The following is a 21441-nucleotide window of genomic DNA, read 5'->3' as shown; positions in this document are numbered from 1 at the left end:
GTTTTATAGCGCTACACTTCAGCAATATAAAATGTATTCTACTCTTTACACAGACATTACATTTTACTGTCTACATATTGACTTACCAACAAATTGTTTTCTACTTTAGGACTTTTTAGAATCATCTGTCACCTTGTTCGAAACAGATGAAGAAGATGGGAAACAAATAAATCTTTTCAATAAAGCAATTCCTGATCTGGAGCTGGCAGGATATAACAAAAGAACGCAGTGTATACACGTGAAAAAGGGAATGTGAGTAGATTTTTTTGCTGCCAGTGGATTTAGTAAAGTAGTAAAAATATTAGTTGTATCTATATATCTATATATTTAGATTGTGAGCCCCAATGAGGACAGTAAAAAAGAGGACCTCTGTACAGCGCTGCGTATTATGTTGGTGCTATATAAGTAACTGATATAAATAATAAATATATATATATATATATATATATATATATATATTGTATCCATACATTGCTACATCATGGGGTGTCAGGAGAGTTATAAATGCAATGCCCGAAGGCTGGCCATACACCTAGTATATCACCTAGACTCTCCTATAAACATGCATGCCCCGAACCCGTATGCTTATTTCAATGGGAGAATGAGAAAAGCTGCTGCCAGACACATCTAGCAACGTTTCTCTCCAAAGAGAATAAAGGATCCTGTCCTGTATGTTGTAATTGAGCATGCCCTATCCTTGTTTGGCTTCTTCCATACACAATAGATTGCCAGTGGATAAGTGGGATTGACCAACTATCTAATCATTATGAGCAGCCTTATTATACTTTATATATATTTTTCATTGTGCCAACATTTGCCACAGTTCTGTACATAGATTTTTGTTAATCACATCAGTCAATATACTGTTAATACTTGGGAATTCATTTCTATGAATGGAGCGCACCTAGCAGCTAAACCACACGGGTGATTAATATTCCCAGAATTAACTGTTTAAGAAGAAACTTTATTTTCCTTTATATGACTTCAAAGCCAAAAATATCTCATACAAATGGTGGAATACCTCCTAAATTCAAGCCAATATACCCCCATCAGTTATATGCAGTTGAAGATATTGACCACTTACTGCTATTCTACTGATCTGCAGCACTGGTCAATGGAAAGAGAGAATCTAGGGGCAGTTATGCCATATGTCCAACCAGTGTAGCTGCACTAGGGCCCTGTAGGCGGAGGGGGGATGGCAACCTTAACCTCAAGAAAACTCTATGGAAAGCATCTCACTTTCATCAAGCCACTGGGAAGAACAAGAGGCCAATATATCCCAAGATCGGATATCTATAATGTGGTTACCATTGACATCTGCACTTGGGCTTAAAAGGAAATGGATAGGATAGATTTTACCTTTCCAACTCTTGTACCCATGGGATATGTGGTGCCAGGGATGTTTGGCACTAATATACGGCTTAATATATATATGAACTTCATTAGTCAAGGGATGTGACATTATTTTGTGCATGACCAATGCTATATAGTTTAACCCCTACTTGCAATATCACGTATATGTACGTAACTGTCAGGGTATGTGCACACACACTAATTACGTCCGTAATTGACGGACGTATTTCGGCCGCAAGTACCGGACCGAACACAGTGCAGGGAGCCGGGCTCCTAGCATCATAGTTATGTACGACGCTAGGAGTCCCTGCCTCGCTGCAGGACAACTGTCCCGTACTGTAATCATGTTTTCAGTACGGGTCAGTAGTTCCACGGAGAGGCAGGGACTCCTAGCATCGTACATAACTATGATGCTAGGAGCCCGGCTCCCTGCACTGTGTTCGGTCCGGTACTTGCGGCCGAAATACGTCTGTCAATTACGGACGTAATTAGTGTGTGTGCACATACCCTCATAGCGCAGTCACAGCTTTAACAGCCATACTTCTGCACTAATGGGTTGGATCAGAGAGAAAACCATGTTCCTGACCATTTAACCCTGTAAGTACTGTGATTAGTACTGATCGCAGGGATGACAAAGGGAGGGCACTCCCTTCGTCACTTTCCTGTCAGTCCCGACATTGCGATAAAGGCCCCCAGGTCTGTGCTGTATTAGTGCCCATTAGGGCATACCTTAGGCAATAATGTAATGTCATAAACAAATATGACATTACATTATAGTTAAAACAAAATAAATGTTTAAAAGTGTATTAGTGGGAATAAATAGTAAATAAAATGTTATTATTTTTTAAAATAAATATTAAATAAAAGTAAAGAAATGTACATTAGGTATCCGCACACTAAATTGCCAACTGTTAAGGTAAACGGTGAATTTCAGAGTTTGTTCAGTCCTGCTTTCTTCCAAAACCAGTGCCACACCTGTCTGCAGGTTGTATGTGGTATTGCAGCTCTGTCTCATTCACTTCAATACCGCTGAGCTGCAATACCAGACACAATCCATGGAAAGGTGCGGCGCTGCTTATAGAAAAAAACAAACACGTGTTTCTTGTACAACGCCTTTAAGAGGTTAAGGAAAGCTCTGAACGGCTTTTAGAGGGTTCAGGCTCTTCAGCGATCACGACAGCCATGGGAATTGCTGAGGGTCCGAGCTTACAATTGATACTGTGTAACACCTCAATGTCACAAAAAGAGAAAACGACAGTGTCCCCTTTATCCGGGTACACGAGGATTGTGACCGCTGTTTAGTGCAAGTTTTGTGTCTCTGGACGTGATTCAGCGGTGCTGAATAACATCTTCATGGCTGAATGGGAATGGATCACTTGTACAGTTCTGTTTCACTACAGTAGAAATTTAGGAAGCCAGGAACTTGTTTCCGAACCTTAAGCAATTAAAATGACTGAATATCAATAATAACGACTCCTCCCTCCCATATTGTATACAGAAACGCCATTGTATCCGCAATTTCATATTTCTGGGCTTTAGAAGGACTACAGTGTTGTCGATTGGTATTCCCAGCTGACGGAGGTGTCGTTGGGTTTTATAGAGTATTCCCTATTAATGATGCTTGGCTAATCAGCGCTAGTAAAATTAAGGGTCTTAATTGGAAAAGAAGATGCAAACACAGGGGGATGAAACTGTGAAACTGCAACAATTAAACACAAGTTCTAAGTAAGCCGATATAAATCCCTGTTATCTGTACCCTGTGGCCTTGGAAGAAGCCATGCTTGCCCTTACTTTGGGTTCATGATTAGTAAGTTAGTAACTGTGGATGTATTTTTCCAATTTTTCTATTTTTTGCCACATTTACAATGCTATTAATGGGGTGTCACAGCAAATAAATATTTTTTTTGTGTATAGAATACTGTAACTTAAAATACAATTTTCCAATATAATTTCTATATCAATTCCTCACGGTTTTCCAGATATCTGCTTTCAGTCATTTAATAGGAACCCTAATTGTTTACTTCCAGTGGATAAAATCTATCCTGGTCATGTGATGGACACACAGCTGCACAGTTCTGTACCGTCACAGTATGTGTATCAGAGATGTGTCTTGTAACGAGCCGTGCAACTTTTTGTATCCTCTGAAAGTGGTAGTCTTCAATTACAGCAAGCAGAGGTCTTGAAAACCGTGAGAAATTGTTACAGAAAGTATATTGGAAAATTGTATAACTTTTTTTATACAAAATATAACTTTTATTTGCTGAAAACGGAATGCCAATATATAAGACCATTCTGCAATAAAATATCAAATTAGCAGTAAATATAAATCCTCATGCATTGCAAAACCATGTGCATGAAGCCGGTACAAAGGTACATAGAGTCCCTACAGGTCCTGGACCCGTACACCCTGTTGCTGCATGGCGCCTCGAGGAGGATTTCTCCATAATACGACATGTGAAGGATGTGCACTTTTTTCTGACATCATAGATTTGTATGGGCGCTGTATTACGGATCTGTACAACACAAATCTGTTAAATGGGCCTGTGCATGAGGCCTTAGTTCTTGACTTGTCCTATTCTGAGAAATGGGTAAAACTTTAGTCAGCTGTTTCTCAGTTATATTTATATTGTGGATAGCTTGGTGATAAGTATTGCTCCCATTACAGTACCTATGGAACTTGTCACCTAGCCTTCCTGGTTCCCTGCAAGACATATCTCAACAGTTTTTCAGCAATATGACTGCAGGACACATAGCTAGACTTTCCTTCACTTAGTGGCAAAGATACAGTTCACTGCCCCAACCTTGTATCTTATACCCTGTCCAAGGCAGAGTGGCTTGTTGGCATCCCTCCTGGCACTCGGCACCCATAATATGGAACTGTAGGACTCCGTGTGCTGTTGTACAAGCACCATGTGCATAAGACCTTATAAAGCACCAACAATTGTTATCTCACATTAGTCCCAGTCCTCAATGGGGCTCGTAATGTAATGTCACTAACTCAGACACACACACTAGAGCCTATTCAGAATGTTTGGGGATTTACCAGTGATTCTCTGATTTTTATATGCAAATACTCATTATTTATGGTGTTATTATTATTATTATATATTATGCTATCTTACTTCATAGGTGGGTTGCGTACCAGCAGAAGCATTTCTGTGGAGAACAATACGTACTGGAAAAAGGCAGATACAAAACATTTATGGACTGGGGAGGCAGCAACAATACAATAATGTCTATTAGACCGGTTCTTCTGGTGAGTTGCCTTGGATTATTAGCAGTTTATGTTGCAAAGCACATATTAGAGTCACCGCCAAAGTCGGACGAACAATCTCACTCACTCATAGATCTAGCGATAGCCAAAGTACTCTGAGCCATACACGGTTGAAGAGGGTGGTAGTGGCGGTGCATACATAGAACGTGTATAAGGGTCGGAAAGCCAAGGTGACCCCAGTTTATTAATTAATTAATTCAGAAAGACTCTACTGAGATATAGTAACTTATTAACCATCTATAAGAACATGTCCGAGCATAGAATCGGTAGGAGAAAGGTGTCGTGTAGACACACCTTTAGGAGAACATTGGTAAAATGAGTGAGGAAAAAAGAATTCCTGTCGCCATAGTCAACAACTGTCTAATTCTCGGTGCTAGTTTTCATTCATGCCGCCCATCTTGTATTGCTCATATATATATAAAATTTGCAGCACTCCAATGTGAAGAAAATGGTGGTTTATTCAATCCAAATACAAAGCAACATTTCAATCCTACGATAGGATCTTTATCAAGCTTTATCAAGCTTATATATATATAGAGCAGTCTGAACTTAGAGAATATTTATATATATACACACAGTTGAGTCACATTATTATGACCAGCAGCTAATATCCAGAGTAACCGTGACAGCAGCTAGACGGGCTGGGAGAGATTCAATAAGGTGCTGGTAGGTTGTCTCGTTATCTGGAGCCATGCTGACTGCAGTGTGTCCAACATTTTCTGGAGGGTGCATGGGGGAGGATCCATAGAGAGAACAAGAAGATGGAGGTGGTCCCACAGATGCTCAATTGGGTTCAAGTCTTGCGAATTAGGGGGGCAGGGAAGTACTTGGAAGTCTTGGTCGTGCTCTTCCAACCACTGTCGGACATTTCTAGCCGTGTGACATGTCGCATTGTCTTGCTGGAAGATTCCATCTGCCCCAGTGAAGACAAATAGTATGTATGGGTGGACGTGATCTGCAATGATGGATTCATACCAAAATCGGTTCAGAGTGTCTTTAACATGGATGAGTGGGCCCAGAGAATGCCATGAAAAAAATCCCCAGACCATAACGCTGCCGGCACCAGCTTGTGTTCTTCCAGCAATGGTTGCAGGGTGTTTGTTCTCTGATGTTTATTGCTTGACACGCCAATGTCCATCCGTTCAATGAAGCCGAAAACGTGACTAATCGGAGAAGACAACCCTTTGCCAATCATCAGTGGTCCAGTTCCGATACTTATATGCAAATTGAAGCCTTTTTTTCTCAATGCACCCGGAGCCCCATACGCAGTAGGGTTCGCTGAACTGTTGTTTTAGACACACGTCTGGTATCAACCTGGTTGATTTTCTCGGTGAGCTGTTCCACTGTAGCCTGTCATTCGGCATTCACGCACCATTATAGCCGACGTTCCTCTCTCACATCAATGACACATGGTTCTCCGCAGTTTCCCTGTCAGTTATTCCCAATGGTGTCATTTGTCCACTCACGATACACTTTCACCACAGCAGCACGCGAACAGTTCACAAACTGCACTGTTTGAGAAATACTGCCGCCTTTGGCCTGAAAGCCAATAATGCAACTCTGATAAATCGCCCCTTTTACCCATGGCAACGAGTGATATGTGTTGAGACAGCCTAACGCACATCTTATATACCCACCAAGCCAGCCAACAACACATCCCTTCCTAAATGGGCCACGGGCTGCTGACTTGAAAGTAGGAGGTGGTCATAATAATAATGTGACTTGACTTTGTATATATATATATATATATATATATATATATATATATATATATATATATATATATATATATAATATACACACGTATAGATATATATACACAAGAAACCTGCTGCACAGTCACCAAAAATGGATGGATGCAAGCCTACCAGGGTAAGGACCAAAAGGCCAGGCAAATATATTCCAAAATCAGACAGCACTCCAAAAATATGGGTCAAAAAGCTGTGGCACTTTATCCATATGACCAATGTAAAGCTTCAGCTCAATCATTATATATATATATATATATATGCTAAAATAAGTTTAATTTCATTTTCAGGAACCTCTTGGACGGAACGACGTGAAACACCTGGTAAGTTGTATTATTTTTCTCATCCAACTAGTATTCGTAGCACTGAGCATTAACTACAGAAGATTTTTTTGTTCTGTGTCCCCATCAGAGTTTATTCCATGTATTGCAATCAGAATGAAAGATAATCATTACAAATTGAAATACTCATAACCTAAAAAACAATCAGCTCTTCATAGTATTACCCATTACAGGTAAAGAAAGTGCAGGTCCAACATGTGGGATGTTGCTCACCTGATAAGAGTTCTACTGAAAACAGGTACAACCCTGTTGAAAGCGGCAACGGCACACTGGTGATCATGTCATTCCCCACAGACCCTTGTAAAAGACCATATGTTGCGGGCGCTGCCAGTCATGCTGCGTGTATTACAACTGCCAGTTCAATCTCATCTTGTAGGTTGATTAAAATAAAGCAAAATCAGGATTTAAGTACTCCGTGGGTTTGTGACTGGCAGCGGCCTCGACATCTGGTCTTTTTTCTGCAGTTCGTATTTTAGAAATTGACCATTCTTTTAGTTTAGTGTTTGATATTTAGAATAAAGCCTATGACGTGGGATTCATTCACTGTATATGAACACCTTGATTTTGTAATATAAGATACATTATTTCTAGAACATCTTGATGACCTTTTCAGACCTTTGCTCCGTTATCATTTTAATGTCCGTTTTTCCGGCTGTTATGATTTGTAAATTAAATAAAATTGTTCCTACTCTGGAAATGGCATTGCAGGATACAGGAAACTCTTTTACTTACTAGATATCAAGTGGGTTTGCCCTCCCAGGACCACAGCATTTCGTGATACCGGTCCCATCAGTGGCGAGCTGATAGCTGGGGTTCAAACTACTGTAACCCTTGGACCAGAATTTGGGATCCATGATGTTTTGTGAAACATTTACTGAGCAGATATTCGTTTTCTGAAACAATAACCTATTTATAAAGTATGTTGGGCTGGGAAGTTGATTGTCTTGTTTAAGATTTTTGTTTTTGAAGCTTATAACCATAGGAATTATCCAGCTGAACAGACAGGAAATAAACAGATCGAACTAAGATAACAAGCGCAAAAACCTGCATGTTATCTGGTAGGATCTGTATCTACCTCTGTTACAAAATAACATCAAATTATATCCTTCTCAAATTACTTTCCCCAGGGAAACTGGCAGCGCTGTCATGTATTATCATTATGTAAGATCTTGATATGGTTAATAAGGTTTATTTGCTTTCTCTTCATTGATATCATGACATTGGAATTAGATCATGAAATTGATGATCACTGCCCTTCTGAAGCACTACGTCCCCATCTGCTATGTTTTGAGATATTCTCAAGTCTTTGTGTAGAAATTTTATTAATGCAACTGATGTAAATGAAAATAGAGCTTTTCAGATCACTCAAAATTATTAAAGAAAGCTCTGGCAGCAGGACAAAATGGGGGAGATTCAACAAATCTGGCGCAAAAAAAAGTGGAGCAGTTACCCTTACAAGCAATCGCTAAATCGCTAATAATTAAAGTGTTTGACAAACTTCTGACATGTCATAGTGACATGTCAGGAGTTTGGATTGGTGGGGGTCCGAGCACGGAGACCCCACCAATCGCTAGAACGAAGCAGCTGAAGTACTCGTGTGAGCGCTCAGTCGCTTCGTGTCTGTTCGGCTTTTTCCGGAAATAAATGTATCTGTGTACGGACTCAATATAAAGTCTATGAGCCCGTACTCCGATACATCGGCTTTCCGGAAAAAGCCAAACAGACACGAAGCGGTTGAGCGGTCACACGAGTACTTCAGCTGCTTCGTTCTAGCGATTGGTGGGGGTCTCAGTGCTCGGACCCCCACCAATCCAAACTCCTGACATGTCACTATGACACGTCAGAAGTTTGTCAAACATTTAGCTACACTTTAAATGTCATCTACATTAAAATCTTCTTTTGTGGATTCTTTGTTTTTCCTGGTTTCTTATCATTATCACAGTCCAGTTCTAAAAATTCTCAATTGGTTTGTTTCTTGCAGATTAAAGCGTATACAAGTGATGAGTTCCAGGGAGAAACCACGGATTTCACACAGGGTGTATCTGACTTTACATCCTTCAGGCCCATGTCTCTCAAGGTCTTAAGAGGATGGTAAGAAGCACATTTATTGTTAAGGCTGTGTTTACATCTGAAAAAATGGCGGACAAAAAAAGCACAGCATGCAGCACTATTTTGTACATTAAAATGATGGACATCATGACGGAAATCCAATTGACCCTATTGAGCTCTGTCTGGCAATCTTGGTGTCCGTCATGTAACGATTTTGTTACAGCCATCATCTTCGTTGTTCTGCTCCTATGATGAAACAGAACATTGGAAAACAACTACACAGATGTGAACGAGGCCTTAACAGTATATCAAGAGTATAAAATAGCCAAATGTCATGAAACAGGCTGTGCCCAAGGCCAGGTCTGTCTTCAGGTATGCCACTAGGAAGTTGACATAGAACTCTGCACATGTATTATTGAATGCTTCTGCAGCTAAAGCAAGCGAGTCCCATAATTATATTATAGTAAGGAATTGATATTTAAAGGGTTTCTCTGCTATGGATAATCACTACGTGTTAGTAGGATCACTTGACAGTAAGTAGATTGCTAAATTTACCCCTGCTTGGATTCACAGCGATCAGCTGTAATCTGTCTGGAAAATTGTTTATAAGTGTTACATTTCTCTGCAGCGCCGCCACAGGGGAAATTAAGCATTGCATGGCACCCATACATATCAATAGGTTGTCTGTGTAATGCAGGACAGGTTAACCAGAATTACACTCTTTGGATCCTGAACATGGGGAACCCCCCCCCCCCCCCATTACCTCAGAACTCTCTAATATGGTTTATGAAAATGGGTTTTCTAAACTGGACAACCCCCTTAAGCATTTAAGTAAAATGTGTACCTGAAGTCCATCCTAAGGTACACCACTGTTAGATGAATTACTACGCCTATCATTTTATCTTGTCATGATTTCAATTTCTGTAGAAACATAGTATTTGAAATTGCTTGGAAAAAAAATCAGCTTTTAGGTACTGTACAAATCTCATTTGTTTAGTTTATGTCTTATTACCTTAGTATAAGTCTAGCATTGCTTACAGAAAAGCATATTGGATAGCTGTTCTGACAGCGTCTGACCCACAACAATAACCTCTTTAAATTAGGGCATCTGTAAGATACCCTAATAGAGCTAAATTAGTGGGTGGCATCGGTGGGGGTCTCACTGCTAGGACACCCACAGTCCTCAAAATGAAGAAGCTGCTGTGCTAGTTAATCACTGTGGCTCCTTGATAGATTTTCCCTGCACAGCGACGCTCCCAGTAACCGGCTATCGGGAAACTAGAACACAGCTCCATAGCTCCATTCACTTGAATGAAGCTGTTCTGTAGTTCCCTACACAGAGGTCAGACCCCCACCAGTCATAATGATATATCCTAGGGATATGCCATAATATTCCTAGATGAGAATATCCCTTTAATTTTGATTCATATAAAGTTGCTGCGCATGGAAGGTCAGCTATCCAGTAAATATGGGGATGGGATTGGGAACCCCATGTTGTCGAAATTGGTAATTTTAGAGCTTTTCGGACCCCCGTCACCTGATTATGATTTTTGGACACTTGTCATATTATATTCTACATTCTACTTTGCTCTCTGTATCTGTATATCTGACCAATAATGATATATTTTTCCAATTCTTCCAGCTGGCTGCTGTGCTATGAAGCAGACACTTGTGCCAATCTGTGTGTGTTAGAAGAGGGGCATTTCCCAGACTTGGCCTCATGTGTGTGCCCTACAGCTGAGATCAAATACATCAAGCCAATAGATTATGTAAGATATTTGTGGCATCTGTTTCCCGGTTTGCAACGTTCAATGGAAAATGTAATATTCCTTTGTCAGTAGTCAGTCAGTGGCATTCAGAGTTCCTTCTGGCTACTTGTTTTTAATTATTCTGTAAAAAACTATTACAATATGCGTATGTGTATAAAGGAAGCAAGTGATTTTCCATTTGTTTTCGCAACCCAAATTAATTTTTTTAATTGCATTCCCAGCAAAGGGGTTTCCAGATTTATATAACTAAAGCTTAATTACTATATAATGGAAAGTTCTGCAACTTTCTAATATAGTTTGAGGCAAATTTATTAATATTGTCTACGTTTTAAACAGCGTTAACTTAGACAAGGTCAGAATATGCGCCAAATTTATGAAAGTAGCGCATGCTGCATGATAAATCTGGCGCATCTTGCAAGACATGCTAGGCCCGTTTCTCTTCCTGATACCACCTATAAATTGTCTTAGTTTATGCCATTTTTTTCACCAACATTTTGGTGAATTTTTGGCTCACGATGTCGCATCTTAAGCTACGCCCATTTCCATTAGACCATGCCCCTTTTCAGCTAAGACACGCCCCCTTATTGAACGAGCCATAAAAGTGTCTAAAACAGCTAATAAATGTGGCGCACGGCATGTATGCCAGAATTATTGCTAAATTTGAAACAGAATTCTGTCACATTTTAAGGGCAAGGCCACACGGTGCGGTCACGGTGCGTTTTTAAACCGCATCAAGTCATTTTTCAATAGAAGTTAATGGTGACATTTGTGTTATGGACAGACTGATTATATTATATCACAATGTGTTTTTTTGTGCAGTTATCGGCATCTTTATAATGTTCGACCGCATGCAGTTAATGACCGCGCTGCTAAAGTTGTTGCTGAATTGCTTGCGTTTTTGCTAAGGGTAAGGCCACACGGTGCGTCGTTGACACGCTTTTGTTGCATTTGAAAACCGCATGCGGTCAACTGGATGCGTTTTTTGTCTGTAGTGCTGCAGTTCTGTTGCGTTTTTTAAAGGAAATAATTGATGGACATAGTTTTCACCCGTGATGAAGTTTGTTGGGTGCTTCCTGTATATAGGTCATTACAATACATTGCAGAACTGTTAGCAAAAACGCAAGCAGTTCCGCAACAACATTGGCAGCGCGGTCATTAACCGCATGCGGTCGGACATTATGAAGATCCGGTCAACCACACAAAAAACACATTGTGATATAATAGCAGCCGTCTGTCCATAACAAACATTTCACCATTGACTTCTATTGAAAAATAACTTGCTGCGGTTTAAAAACGCAGCATAAACGCAACTTGGCCGCACCGTGGGGCCTTACCCTAAAAGTATCTTTGTGCCGACAGTGTTTTCCCATTATTACATTCCAGTTTTCAATTGCCATATTATTTACTGGACCTACGGAAAACTTCTATGTAAATTTGGTGTTGGTACTAGTTTTGAAGTTTGCACACTGAAGCTTAAAATGTAAGAAAATAAATGAAACACTGTATCAGCAATTTTTTGCAAATGTACGACTGACCTGAACAGGTGTTGAATGTGCAACAGTATTTTGGCGCACTACCAAAACATGGTCAGACATGAGGAAACTTGTAAAGTTAGTGGCCCAAAGGAGCATTAGAAATATGGTGTATGTGGGTGCACCATTTACAAATCCAGATTTAGATAAAAATCATACAAGAAAGTTGCATAAGAACAGATTAGGCAAAATTCAGACGACTGTAGTATATAGTTAAAACAACGGCCGCCACACGGACGCATGTATTTCAATGGGGCCGTCCACACGGCCGTTGTTTCAACAGACCACGTGAGGTGTCCTTTAAAAAATAGTACATGTCCTATTTTGTTCCATTTTCACGAATCCCTCGATAGACCCAAGTCTATGAGGGATCCGTGAAAACGCGCCCGCACTTGTTAGTGTGAATCTGGCCTGACACTGAGACTTTTTGTTGTGCTACTGATTGATTTTAAGTATTGAGCTACAGCTGCAAGAGTTAAAATCAATCTGTAGCTCTACAAAAAGTCTACGGGTATGTTCACACGCTTAACAAAAAACGTCTGAAAATATGGAGCTGTTTTCAAGGGAAACCAGCTCGTGATTTTCAGACGTTTTTTAAGCAACTAGAGTTTTTTGCAGCGCTTTTTGCGGCCATTTTTGGAGCTGTTTATCTATTGACTCTATGAAAAACGGCTAAAGAAGTGACATGCACTTCTTTTTACGGGGCGTCTTTTTACACGCCGTTATTTGAAAATGAGGCGTAAAATAACGCCCCGTCAGAAAAGAACGCTGTATTTTCCATTAAAATCAATGGACAGATGTTTATATGCGTTCTGCTTCCAACTTTTCAGACGTTTTTTTGGGACTTTTACGGCCCGAAAAACGATTGAAAATAGCCCGTGTGAACATACCCTAAGTGTAGCCCTGGCCTAAAGAGGTGATATATCAGGCAGTCAGTTCTTGAAGTTGCTTTTAATTAGACTGAATCTGTTCCTACCGACCCCAAGTTCATTCTGCAGGGCTTAGGCCCTGGAGAAAAGTTTTGTTTAGGTTAGGGACCTACTTAACAGAAGTCGCCTTGTTTTGGAAAGTGGGCCTACACAATTCAATCAGAATGTGCGCTAAGAACCTCACATTTGTAAGTATAATGAACATATCAGTAATGCAATTTAAAATCTATACAGTACATTTAATGGTCTTGCGCTCGCAGAGTGCTTTTGCTATGGTGTTTTTGTATTGTTTGCGGTCACACAGCGTACGTGCACCAGCATATTTGTCATTTTGTAAGAATGTGCTCACCAACTTTGTGTTTTATTTGTATTGTGAAAGAATGGCCTACTCAGTAATAGGGAACATATTTGGCAGGATACTTTGTATCCTTTAAGTATACAAAAACAAATTGCTTTAGCCTGTCTTAAGAAAAAGGGATAAAAGTGCTTGCTTAGTGCTAAAAAAAAAATATGTAGAATTCATGGTGCAAATGCCCCCAGGGCCAGTCCTAATATTAATAATGCGGGCCTGCACTTATACATTTAATCTTTGCTCGATATGATCAAATCTATATTTATACAGACAGCTCCATAAAGCAGGGGGCTTCTTTCTTCAGCTTGCCCTTGGCCAACAATTGTTAGCACAACACAGTAGACAGAGACCAACAAGGCTTAATATTGCCTCTAAAATCACCTAGAAATACAAGTGCTTGAGTTGTTCCCTTCTGTCAAGCTATAACCCAGCTTTCCCTGACTACAGAATGATACATCCGCCTTGTTATACAGACATACACCCGCTCTTCATTTCCGGATTGTCTTGTTTGGTATCCCGATATACTGTATACCTAATAAACCTTATGAAATAATAAAAAAAGATAACATTTCAATTTGTCTTTCTGATTCTAGGTCTTTGCTGAACCTTCTGTAAGTCTTTTTGCGTTGGACTCATGTGAAGGGAGAGAGTTGCACTTTGAGGAGGCTGTAACCTCAGTCCTTAGCAAGGACCTTCACTTTTCTGCCCAATCTGTGTGGGTCAGGAGAGGACTGTAAGTATCCGTAATCCTTTTGCTCAAGGCTTGTTCACATCAGCGTTAAACTTCTGTCTGGATTTCTGTTCTTCTGAGGGCATGACCACACATGGCGGAATTCCTCCGCAACTGTCCGCATCAATGCCGCACCTAATCCGGGTTGCGGATTACGGCTGCGGATCTGCACAAAATGTGCAGAAAATTGATGCGGACTGGCCGCTGCGGACTGCAGGAAAAGTGCTTCCCTTCTCCCTATCAGTGCAGGATAGAGAGAAGGGACAGCACTTTCCCTAGTGAAAGTCAAAGAAATTCATACTTACCGCCCGTTGTCTTGGTGACGCGTCCCTCTTTCGGCATCCAGCCCGACCTCCCTGGATGACGCTCCAGTCCATGTGACCGCTGCAGCCTGTGCTTGGCCTGTGATTGGCTGCAGCCGTCACTTACACTGAAACGTCATCCTGGGAGGCCGGACTGGAGACAGACGCAGGGAGTTCTCGGTAAGTATGAACTTATATTTTTTTTTACAGATACATGTATATTGAGATCGGTAGTCACTGTCCCGGGTGCAGAAACAGTTACTGCCGATCGCGTAACTCTTTCAGCACCCTGGACAGTGACTATTTACAGACGTCTCCTAGCAACGCTCCCGTCATTACGGGAGCCCCATTGACTTCCTCAGTCTGGCTGTAGACCTAGAAATACATAGGTCCAGCCAGAATGAAGAAATGTCATGGTAGTAAAAACAATACGCTCCGCAGCACACATAAGATCTGCGGACTTCATTGCGGAATTTTGACTCTCCATTGAAGTCAATGGAGAAATTCCGCCATGAGTCCGCAACCAGTCCGCCACTGCTCCGCAACAGACAGAGCATGCTGCGGACACCAAATTCCGCTCCGCAGCCTATGCTCCGCAGCGGAATTGTACGCATCGTGTAAACGAACACTGCTAAATTAAAGTGAAAGTCAATGGAGAAACAGCTCCGCTGCGGATTAACGCTGCGGAGTGTCCGCAGCGGAATTTAAGTGAAATTCCGCCATGTGTGAACCCGCCCTGATGGAACAGACGAACGGAAATCCAAACGGAAGTTTAACGCTGATGTAAACAGTCCCTTACTGCTATATAGTTTTTTTCAGCGTTCACTGACTTTGCTAGGATAGTCTAACAAATATCCTGCTAAAAAGGGTAAAACACTGATATATTTAAACTAGAGAAAAAAGAGTCCATTACTATCAATTTCAGTAAAAATAGAAAATTTCTTTATTGTAAACAACATTAGAGAATCTAAAAAACAAGTCTAGATCAACGTTTACATGCACATTGTTAGAGATATGCACACGCAGTAAATATTGCATGAGAAGTCACATGATTACTACATACAAATCAAAAGATGTGTCCACTCAGGTAGGTACATGTCAGGAGAAAGGGAGAGTGGAAAACTCAAAAATAAGAGTTTTAGATATAATAAAGGTAATAGGTATATGTGAGACCCAACAGGACCTAAATAGTGCACTTACCCATGCTAAGTAGCGTGGTTACGTGACCCAGACGGTGAGGTAGCGCCCCGACGCGCGTTTCGCAAGTAGCTTTCTCAAGGGGTGCCCTTTCCCTGTCAGTACCCAGTTTAAGTAGCGGACCGTAGTGGTCATGTGATCTGTTTGTGGCCAATCAATGCTGGTCAAAACGGCGCATGAGTGTGATTTTAGTGAGGACGCGAGAGTGCCGCCGCCGGGCATCATCGCTCATCCGCGCATGCGCGAATCCCAGGACGCGTCACCAGGGAAACAGCGCAGGCGCAGAGAGCGACAGCTGACGGCCAGCGGGGGGAGTCCGCGTCTCACATCACTGCTCATGCGCAACCCCAGCAGAGATCCAGGACGTGAGTAAATGTTGAGTTGGTTTTAACACCAATCTAAGCAAATATACAAAGTGTGAGTCATCTATGTAGATAAGATATATGAGCATGGCAGACTGTATATTAGTGCCTAATGGTAAATGCATATGATCGAGAAAAGAGAAGGGGATAAGTGCCAAAGTATGTAATAGTGTATGGTGACAGCCAAGAAAAAAAGGGGGAGGAGATTGCAATAAATATATAAAATAAGTAAATTCATATATATATAAATATTTAATGTGGAATACAGTGACGCAATAATAAACATTTATATAAAGAAACCAAACAATAAATCATTGTATGATAGGTAATACAAAAGACCAAAAGTGAGTAAGGCGATACATTGTACGCAAAACAAACATAGTGTTAAGGTGCCGGAAACGGCACGACACAAAAAAGAAAATACCATAACAATCAAAAGTTAAAAAGGTAATAATAAAGGTAAAAAATACAAAATCATCATAATAGTGAATGCAACCACGGGTATAAATTACACATGCCCATAGAGACAGAAAAATTGTATAATAAAAGACAATGAGAGAACACAGAAGAGGGGCTATACGGTTAGTCCCTCACTTCGTTCCTTCCCAGGTCTTTCCTGGATCGATATTGGTAATGTAGCTGCACAGCCAAGAATAAGACATTTTTGTTTGGTCCAGGTTCATCTGGATCTGGAAGCATTAGTACTGCATTCTTATTAGTGAGGATGAAGTCTACCTTTGTATAGTGTAAAAAAAGCTGTCTGGTTCTTGAGTGGATTTGGAAGTCTGGCCATTATATAAGCAATAAACAAAAACCTAGTCTGCAGAATACATAGGATAAATGGATAACGTCTATAGTCATAATGGCCAAATGGTAGATCGCGATCTTCCAGTAGACCTTGTGGGCACAAGCAGATCTTGATGTTAGGTCACCAGAACGTTCTCTTGGTGGCTTCTACTTGGATGTTAGAAAACTGCCTCCTCATAGGTTCCTATCTATTTATCTATTTTTTCCTGTCACCACCTTTTTTAGTGAAAGGCTCTTTGGTGAATTATACAGTATAGGGACTTGTGAGTCTCATCCAGTGCCATTAGATGGTGTGGGTCTCAAACATCCAGGACAGATAATATACACTCTAGCAAGGAGCAGGGCATAGGACAGGAGCAGCACGGCCGCGTATGAAGAAGGAACGGAGCAAGGAGCAAGTGCAATAGGTAACTAATTGTGGATGTTCTCACTATTCTGCGGGCACTGGGCCACCTTAAAACTGGGCAAAAATGTCAGCAGTGTCCTCTGTTTGCCACATGTGTCTATCCTGGGTCTTCTGATAAATCACCATACTCAGACTCCACAAAAAGTGGACTGCATACATGAAAAGCGTGGCCCCTCCGGATCTCTAGTATTATTACAAGAGAATTTCAAAGTAAAATATTTTCTTGTTCTTTAGTTATAGCTGTAGATACATCTCCGCATTCTTTTGGTTTTGTTGTGGGTGGAGGAAGATGTCATATGTTCTACTCCAGATCTGTCAGGTTGTAGTCTTACGGCTTTGCTCTATAGAAAGTGTTGAAATTCGCTTGTTGGTGATAGTTCAGGGTGGAGATTACCTAACCCCAACAACGGCTTTAGTACTACTATTTTTCTAAGACATGCTCGGCCAACCCTACTTATTTTTTTAAGTATTGCAAAACATAGGACAAAAACCCTAACAGCTGATTAGTTAAATCAGCAATGGTCACCCTGACACATTCTGAGGGCCACACATCACATACAGGGAGTGCCGGGTCATACACTGTATTTGGCTCTATCTGCACATCAGGTGCATAAGAGCTGCATGGGGCCCCAGGACCACCAGTAGGGCTAAACTGGGTTACATACTAAACAAACAGCCTATACACAAATTCGCTTGTTAAGCCCGGTTCACATCTGCTTTAGATGCACCATTAGGGGCCTTTGTTGCAGATCCAGCAGAAAATACCGGAAACATTAGCGCTGCATGCTGCACTATTGTTTCCTGAAAAACAACTGCCCACCCAATGGAACCCTATGGAACGCATTAAAGTCAATGGGCTCTGTCGGCACTGATGGTGTCTGTTATACAACGGAAGCTGCGCTTCTGGTATTTTTGTTGTTTTGCTGCTCTGACGGAGCAGAACAACGGAAATACCAATGCAGATGTGAACAAGGCCTTACAGATGTTTTTGTTATCCTATGGATATAACACTGGGCTATAAATGTAAATCTCATCTGCCAATTGCTCATATAAAGCATAGGTTCATCTTTGTGAAACCTCAGATGAACCTATCTTTGTATAATAGGACGCTGCAAATATTATGTGTGTGATAGTAAATACAGCAAATAGTTTTTATTGGGCTGTACCTTGTAAATCCGGTAAGATTCTCCCTAAGGTCAGCACTAGAGTTTCGCTCAAAGCAATCCTTGCAGAAATATGACAACTGCTGAGTAACTGTCCCGCTGAGGACACTCCTGTTCTCCAGCAATTTCTCATGTGTACCATGAATGATATCTAAATTTCACAGACTGACATAGGGTTAATTTACAGGTTCACCAATAGTGAGCCAACGATGGATCCCAACATATATATTAGGTCATTGCATATTCAGCAATTCTCACAGACTCTTGTATAATAATCTGTGTCTGCTGAAGGACTGAAGTGGCGTTTCGGGAAGATTTTCTATTCAATTCCTTCCAAGATTTTCAAAACGCTCCCACTTATAATTGGGATTCTGAAATCTGCAATGTATTAGGGAATTGCGGACGGTGCATTTCCCTAATATATGCTGTAAGTGTAGTGGATCTTTAACCCTTTGCAGTGTTTTTGCATTTGAAATATGAATATGCTACAGCTGGCACAGAGGTGTAACAAAGTTCCTGAGCCCTAATGCAAAGCCTGTAAAAGGGCCCCCTCACCAACCCTGTGCCAATTATAATACTGGTGTCTTCTTACGTGGCAGAGGGGCCCTATAACCCCCTAAACCTCTGCTCACACCTGCGTTGGAAGCTTTGTCAGGATGCAGCGTTATTCTTCTCTTTTAAACGATGGACACCACAATGGAACCCGACACTCATTGACGGAACCCATTGGGCGCCATTGGTGTCCATCATGCGTAGGATCCAGCACTCCAACGGTTTAGTTTTTGTTTTTCTGTGTTGAAGCTGAATGACAGAATTGAGAGCGCAGGTATGAACTTTGCCTGAGGCACCAGGCCCTGGGTACAACTGCTACCCCTGCACCCCATATTGTAACGGCCATGGACTGAGTTGTAATATTGCTGCAGTAAATGGTCAAGTAACATTGTTTTGGGTTCTTTTGAGGGTCGTTTATGTCTTGCCCTGAGGGAGAATCCTTCCTGAATTACAAGGTGCAGCCTTTGCAGAACTATGTTATATTTGCAGAGACTATTTCCACTGACACTCATTCACATGTTATTTTCCACCTTCTAATTAAACAATTTGTGAAAGGAAATATTAAGAGTTTCTGGTGCTGGTATTTGTACACGCCTGTTTGCACATTCTTCTATGTGTCACTTGCTGGGATTATACTTGTGTCTTCCCGTGAACTTTGCTGAATTGTTGTATGACCGCTTCTATCCCCTCATTCTAAAAAAAACACGTTTCAACTTTATAAAACAACTCCGGAAAGAAACAAGATCTGTACAACATTAATATCAACAAAATATAAAGTCCATTCTTCTCCACTCCCCCATATACCTGCGTGGATTCAATATATAAATAATTACCGTATTTTACACATCTATGGAAGTTTTCTATTGACATGGCTGTAAATAATATTAATATAAACCTCCCATTCTGTAGTCAGAACCAGACGATTATGCAGAGATGAGCGGCGCTTCATACACACTGCTTATCTCTTCCTGCAGAATAAATCTGTCAGAGATCCCTTAAGCAGGAAGTTCCTTCTGTGCCAACCACTGAGTGACTGACATGTAGTGCCCCGTTCCTTTTAACAAAAGAGGTTCTTCAGCAGCGACAATGTATATTATTATACAGTCCTGTTTCCCAGCTGCTGCAGAACATCATGATATACTTCTCAGATGCTGCAGATTTCCTTTTTGAAACGGATGAGGGTGTTTTATATCAATCAATGGTGGACAGAAAGCCCTACCTTACTCTTCACAAAGAGATTCTACTTATTACACTGTGTCAGGTACGCTGCTCCACCAGGTTCACTAAATACACAGAGGACTGATACATATATACAAGGCATATGGCTAGGTATACATGGGGCCTGGTCTGTACATTTGTCATGTAACATATTTTTTAAACCAGGGGCCTAAGGGTATGTTCACACCGGCTATTTTCAGCCGTTTTTCGGACCGTAAACGTCCCGAAAAACGGCTGAAAAATGGGAAGCAGAACGCCTACAAACATCTGCTCATTGACTTCAATGGGAAATACGGAGTTCTGTTCCAACAGGGCATTTTTTTACGACTCATTGTAAAATAAAAACGGCGCGTCAAAAGATGCCCTGTAAAAAGAAGTGCATGTCACTTCTTGAGCCGTTTTTGGAGCCGTTTTTTATTGACTCAATAGAAAAACAGCTCCAAAAACGGTCATATAAAAACGCCGCGAAAAACGCTAGTTTGATTAAAAAACGACTGAAAATCAGGAGCTGTTCTCCCTTGAAAACCGCTCCGTATTTTCAGCCGTATTTTGTTAACCGTGTGAATATACCCTTTTAATACAAGGATTGTGCTGCGGATCTGGTTCGGGCTGCTGCACCTGTCTCACCGGCACCGCTCATCACATTTAGCCTCCAACCATAGAATGTGGTAGCACTCGTTTTCTGGCAGCTAGATTGCTGGAAGCCATTGCTATGTTATGTTTTTTTTTTTTTAAACTAAGATATCTGAGCAAAGTTTGTTGTTTTTACATCTATTTTTCAAGTGTCATAGATAATTTATATTTGTATGGAATCTGTATTTTAATCACTGTGGAATTTATCAAGCTGGCCTCAGGGAAATGTGCGGGTGCTAGCTACGCTACAACTGAAATACCAGCCTCTAGTCTGCAGAATATTGATGCTCTAGCGTTCACAAGACACGGACAGTGTGAGTTTAGAAGATCTGCAATAGCATCTTCATTTATAATATAGACGCATTACGTGCCCATGCGCTTGAGAGAACTGGATGGTAGAGAACCCCAATCCCTGGGAAATTTCCACTTTTGCCCTCCCAATAATGTTCCCAGTGCCATTATAACCCATGGGTCAGCATATGGTAACCGCCCTACAGAAGTGAAGGCACATCGGAGGTACGGTAACTGCCAGCTATGGACATCACAATAATTCATTGAAACATACTCCTGCTTAGTCTTCCTATGTTTTTTATTTATTACTTCTCCTTATCTATGTATTGGGATGGATCCGTATTTATATCAGGCAAATGTAAATCATGCCACCAGTTTATATATAACAGGGCCTAAAGGGGTTGTCTGATTAAGACGACCCCTTTACAAATCC

The 21441-nt window shown here is 41.0% G+C and overlaps 1 protein-coding gene across 1 annotated transcript in view; it reads left to right on the top strand.

Annotated features, from left to right (window-relative positions):
* CRYBG3 (crystallin beta-gamma domain containing 3) overlaps positions 1-21441 on the top strand; it is a 165739-nt gene that overhangs the window by 127423 nt on the left and 16875 nt on the right. The window contains exons 13-18 of the mRNA XM_075854447.1: positions 110-252; positions 4483-4609; positions 6666-6698; positions 8698-8807; positions 10408-10534; positions 13941-14080. Of these exons, the coding sequence (XP_075710562.1) occupies positions 110-252; positions 4483-4609; positions 6666-6698; positions 8698-8807; positions 10408-10534; positions 13941-14080 (680 nt within the window). The remainder of the gene's footprint in view (positions 1-109; positions 253-4482; positions 4610-6665; positions 6699-8697; positions 8808-10407; positions 10535-13940; positions 14081-21441) is intronic.

Source organism: Rhinoderma darwinii, chromosome 2 (genome assembly GCF_050947455.1).
Source record: "Rhinoderma darwinii isolate aRhiDar2 chromosome 2, aRhiDar2.hap1, whole genome shotgun sequence".
NCBI lineage: Eukaryota > Metazoa > Chordata > Amphibia > Anura > Rhinodermatidae > Rhinoderma > Rhinoderma darwinii.
The sequence above is the reverse complement of the archived record's forward strand: the minus strand, read 5'-3'. Positions and strand labels throughout refer to the sequence as shown.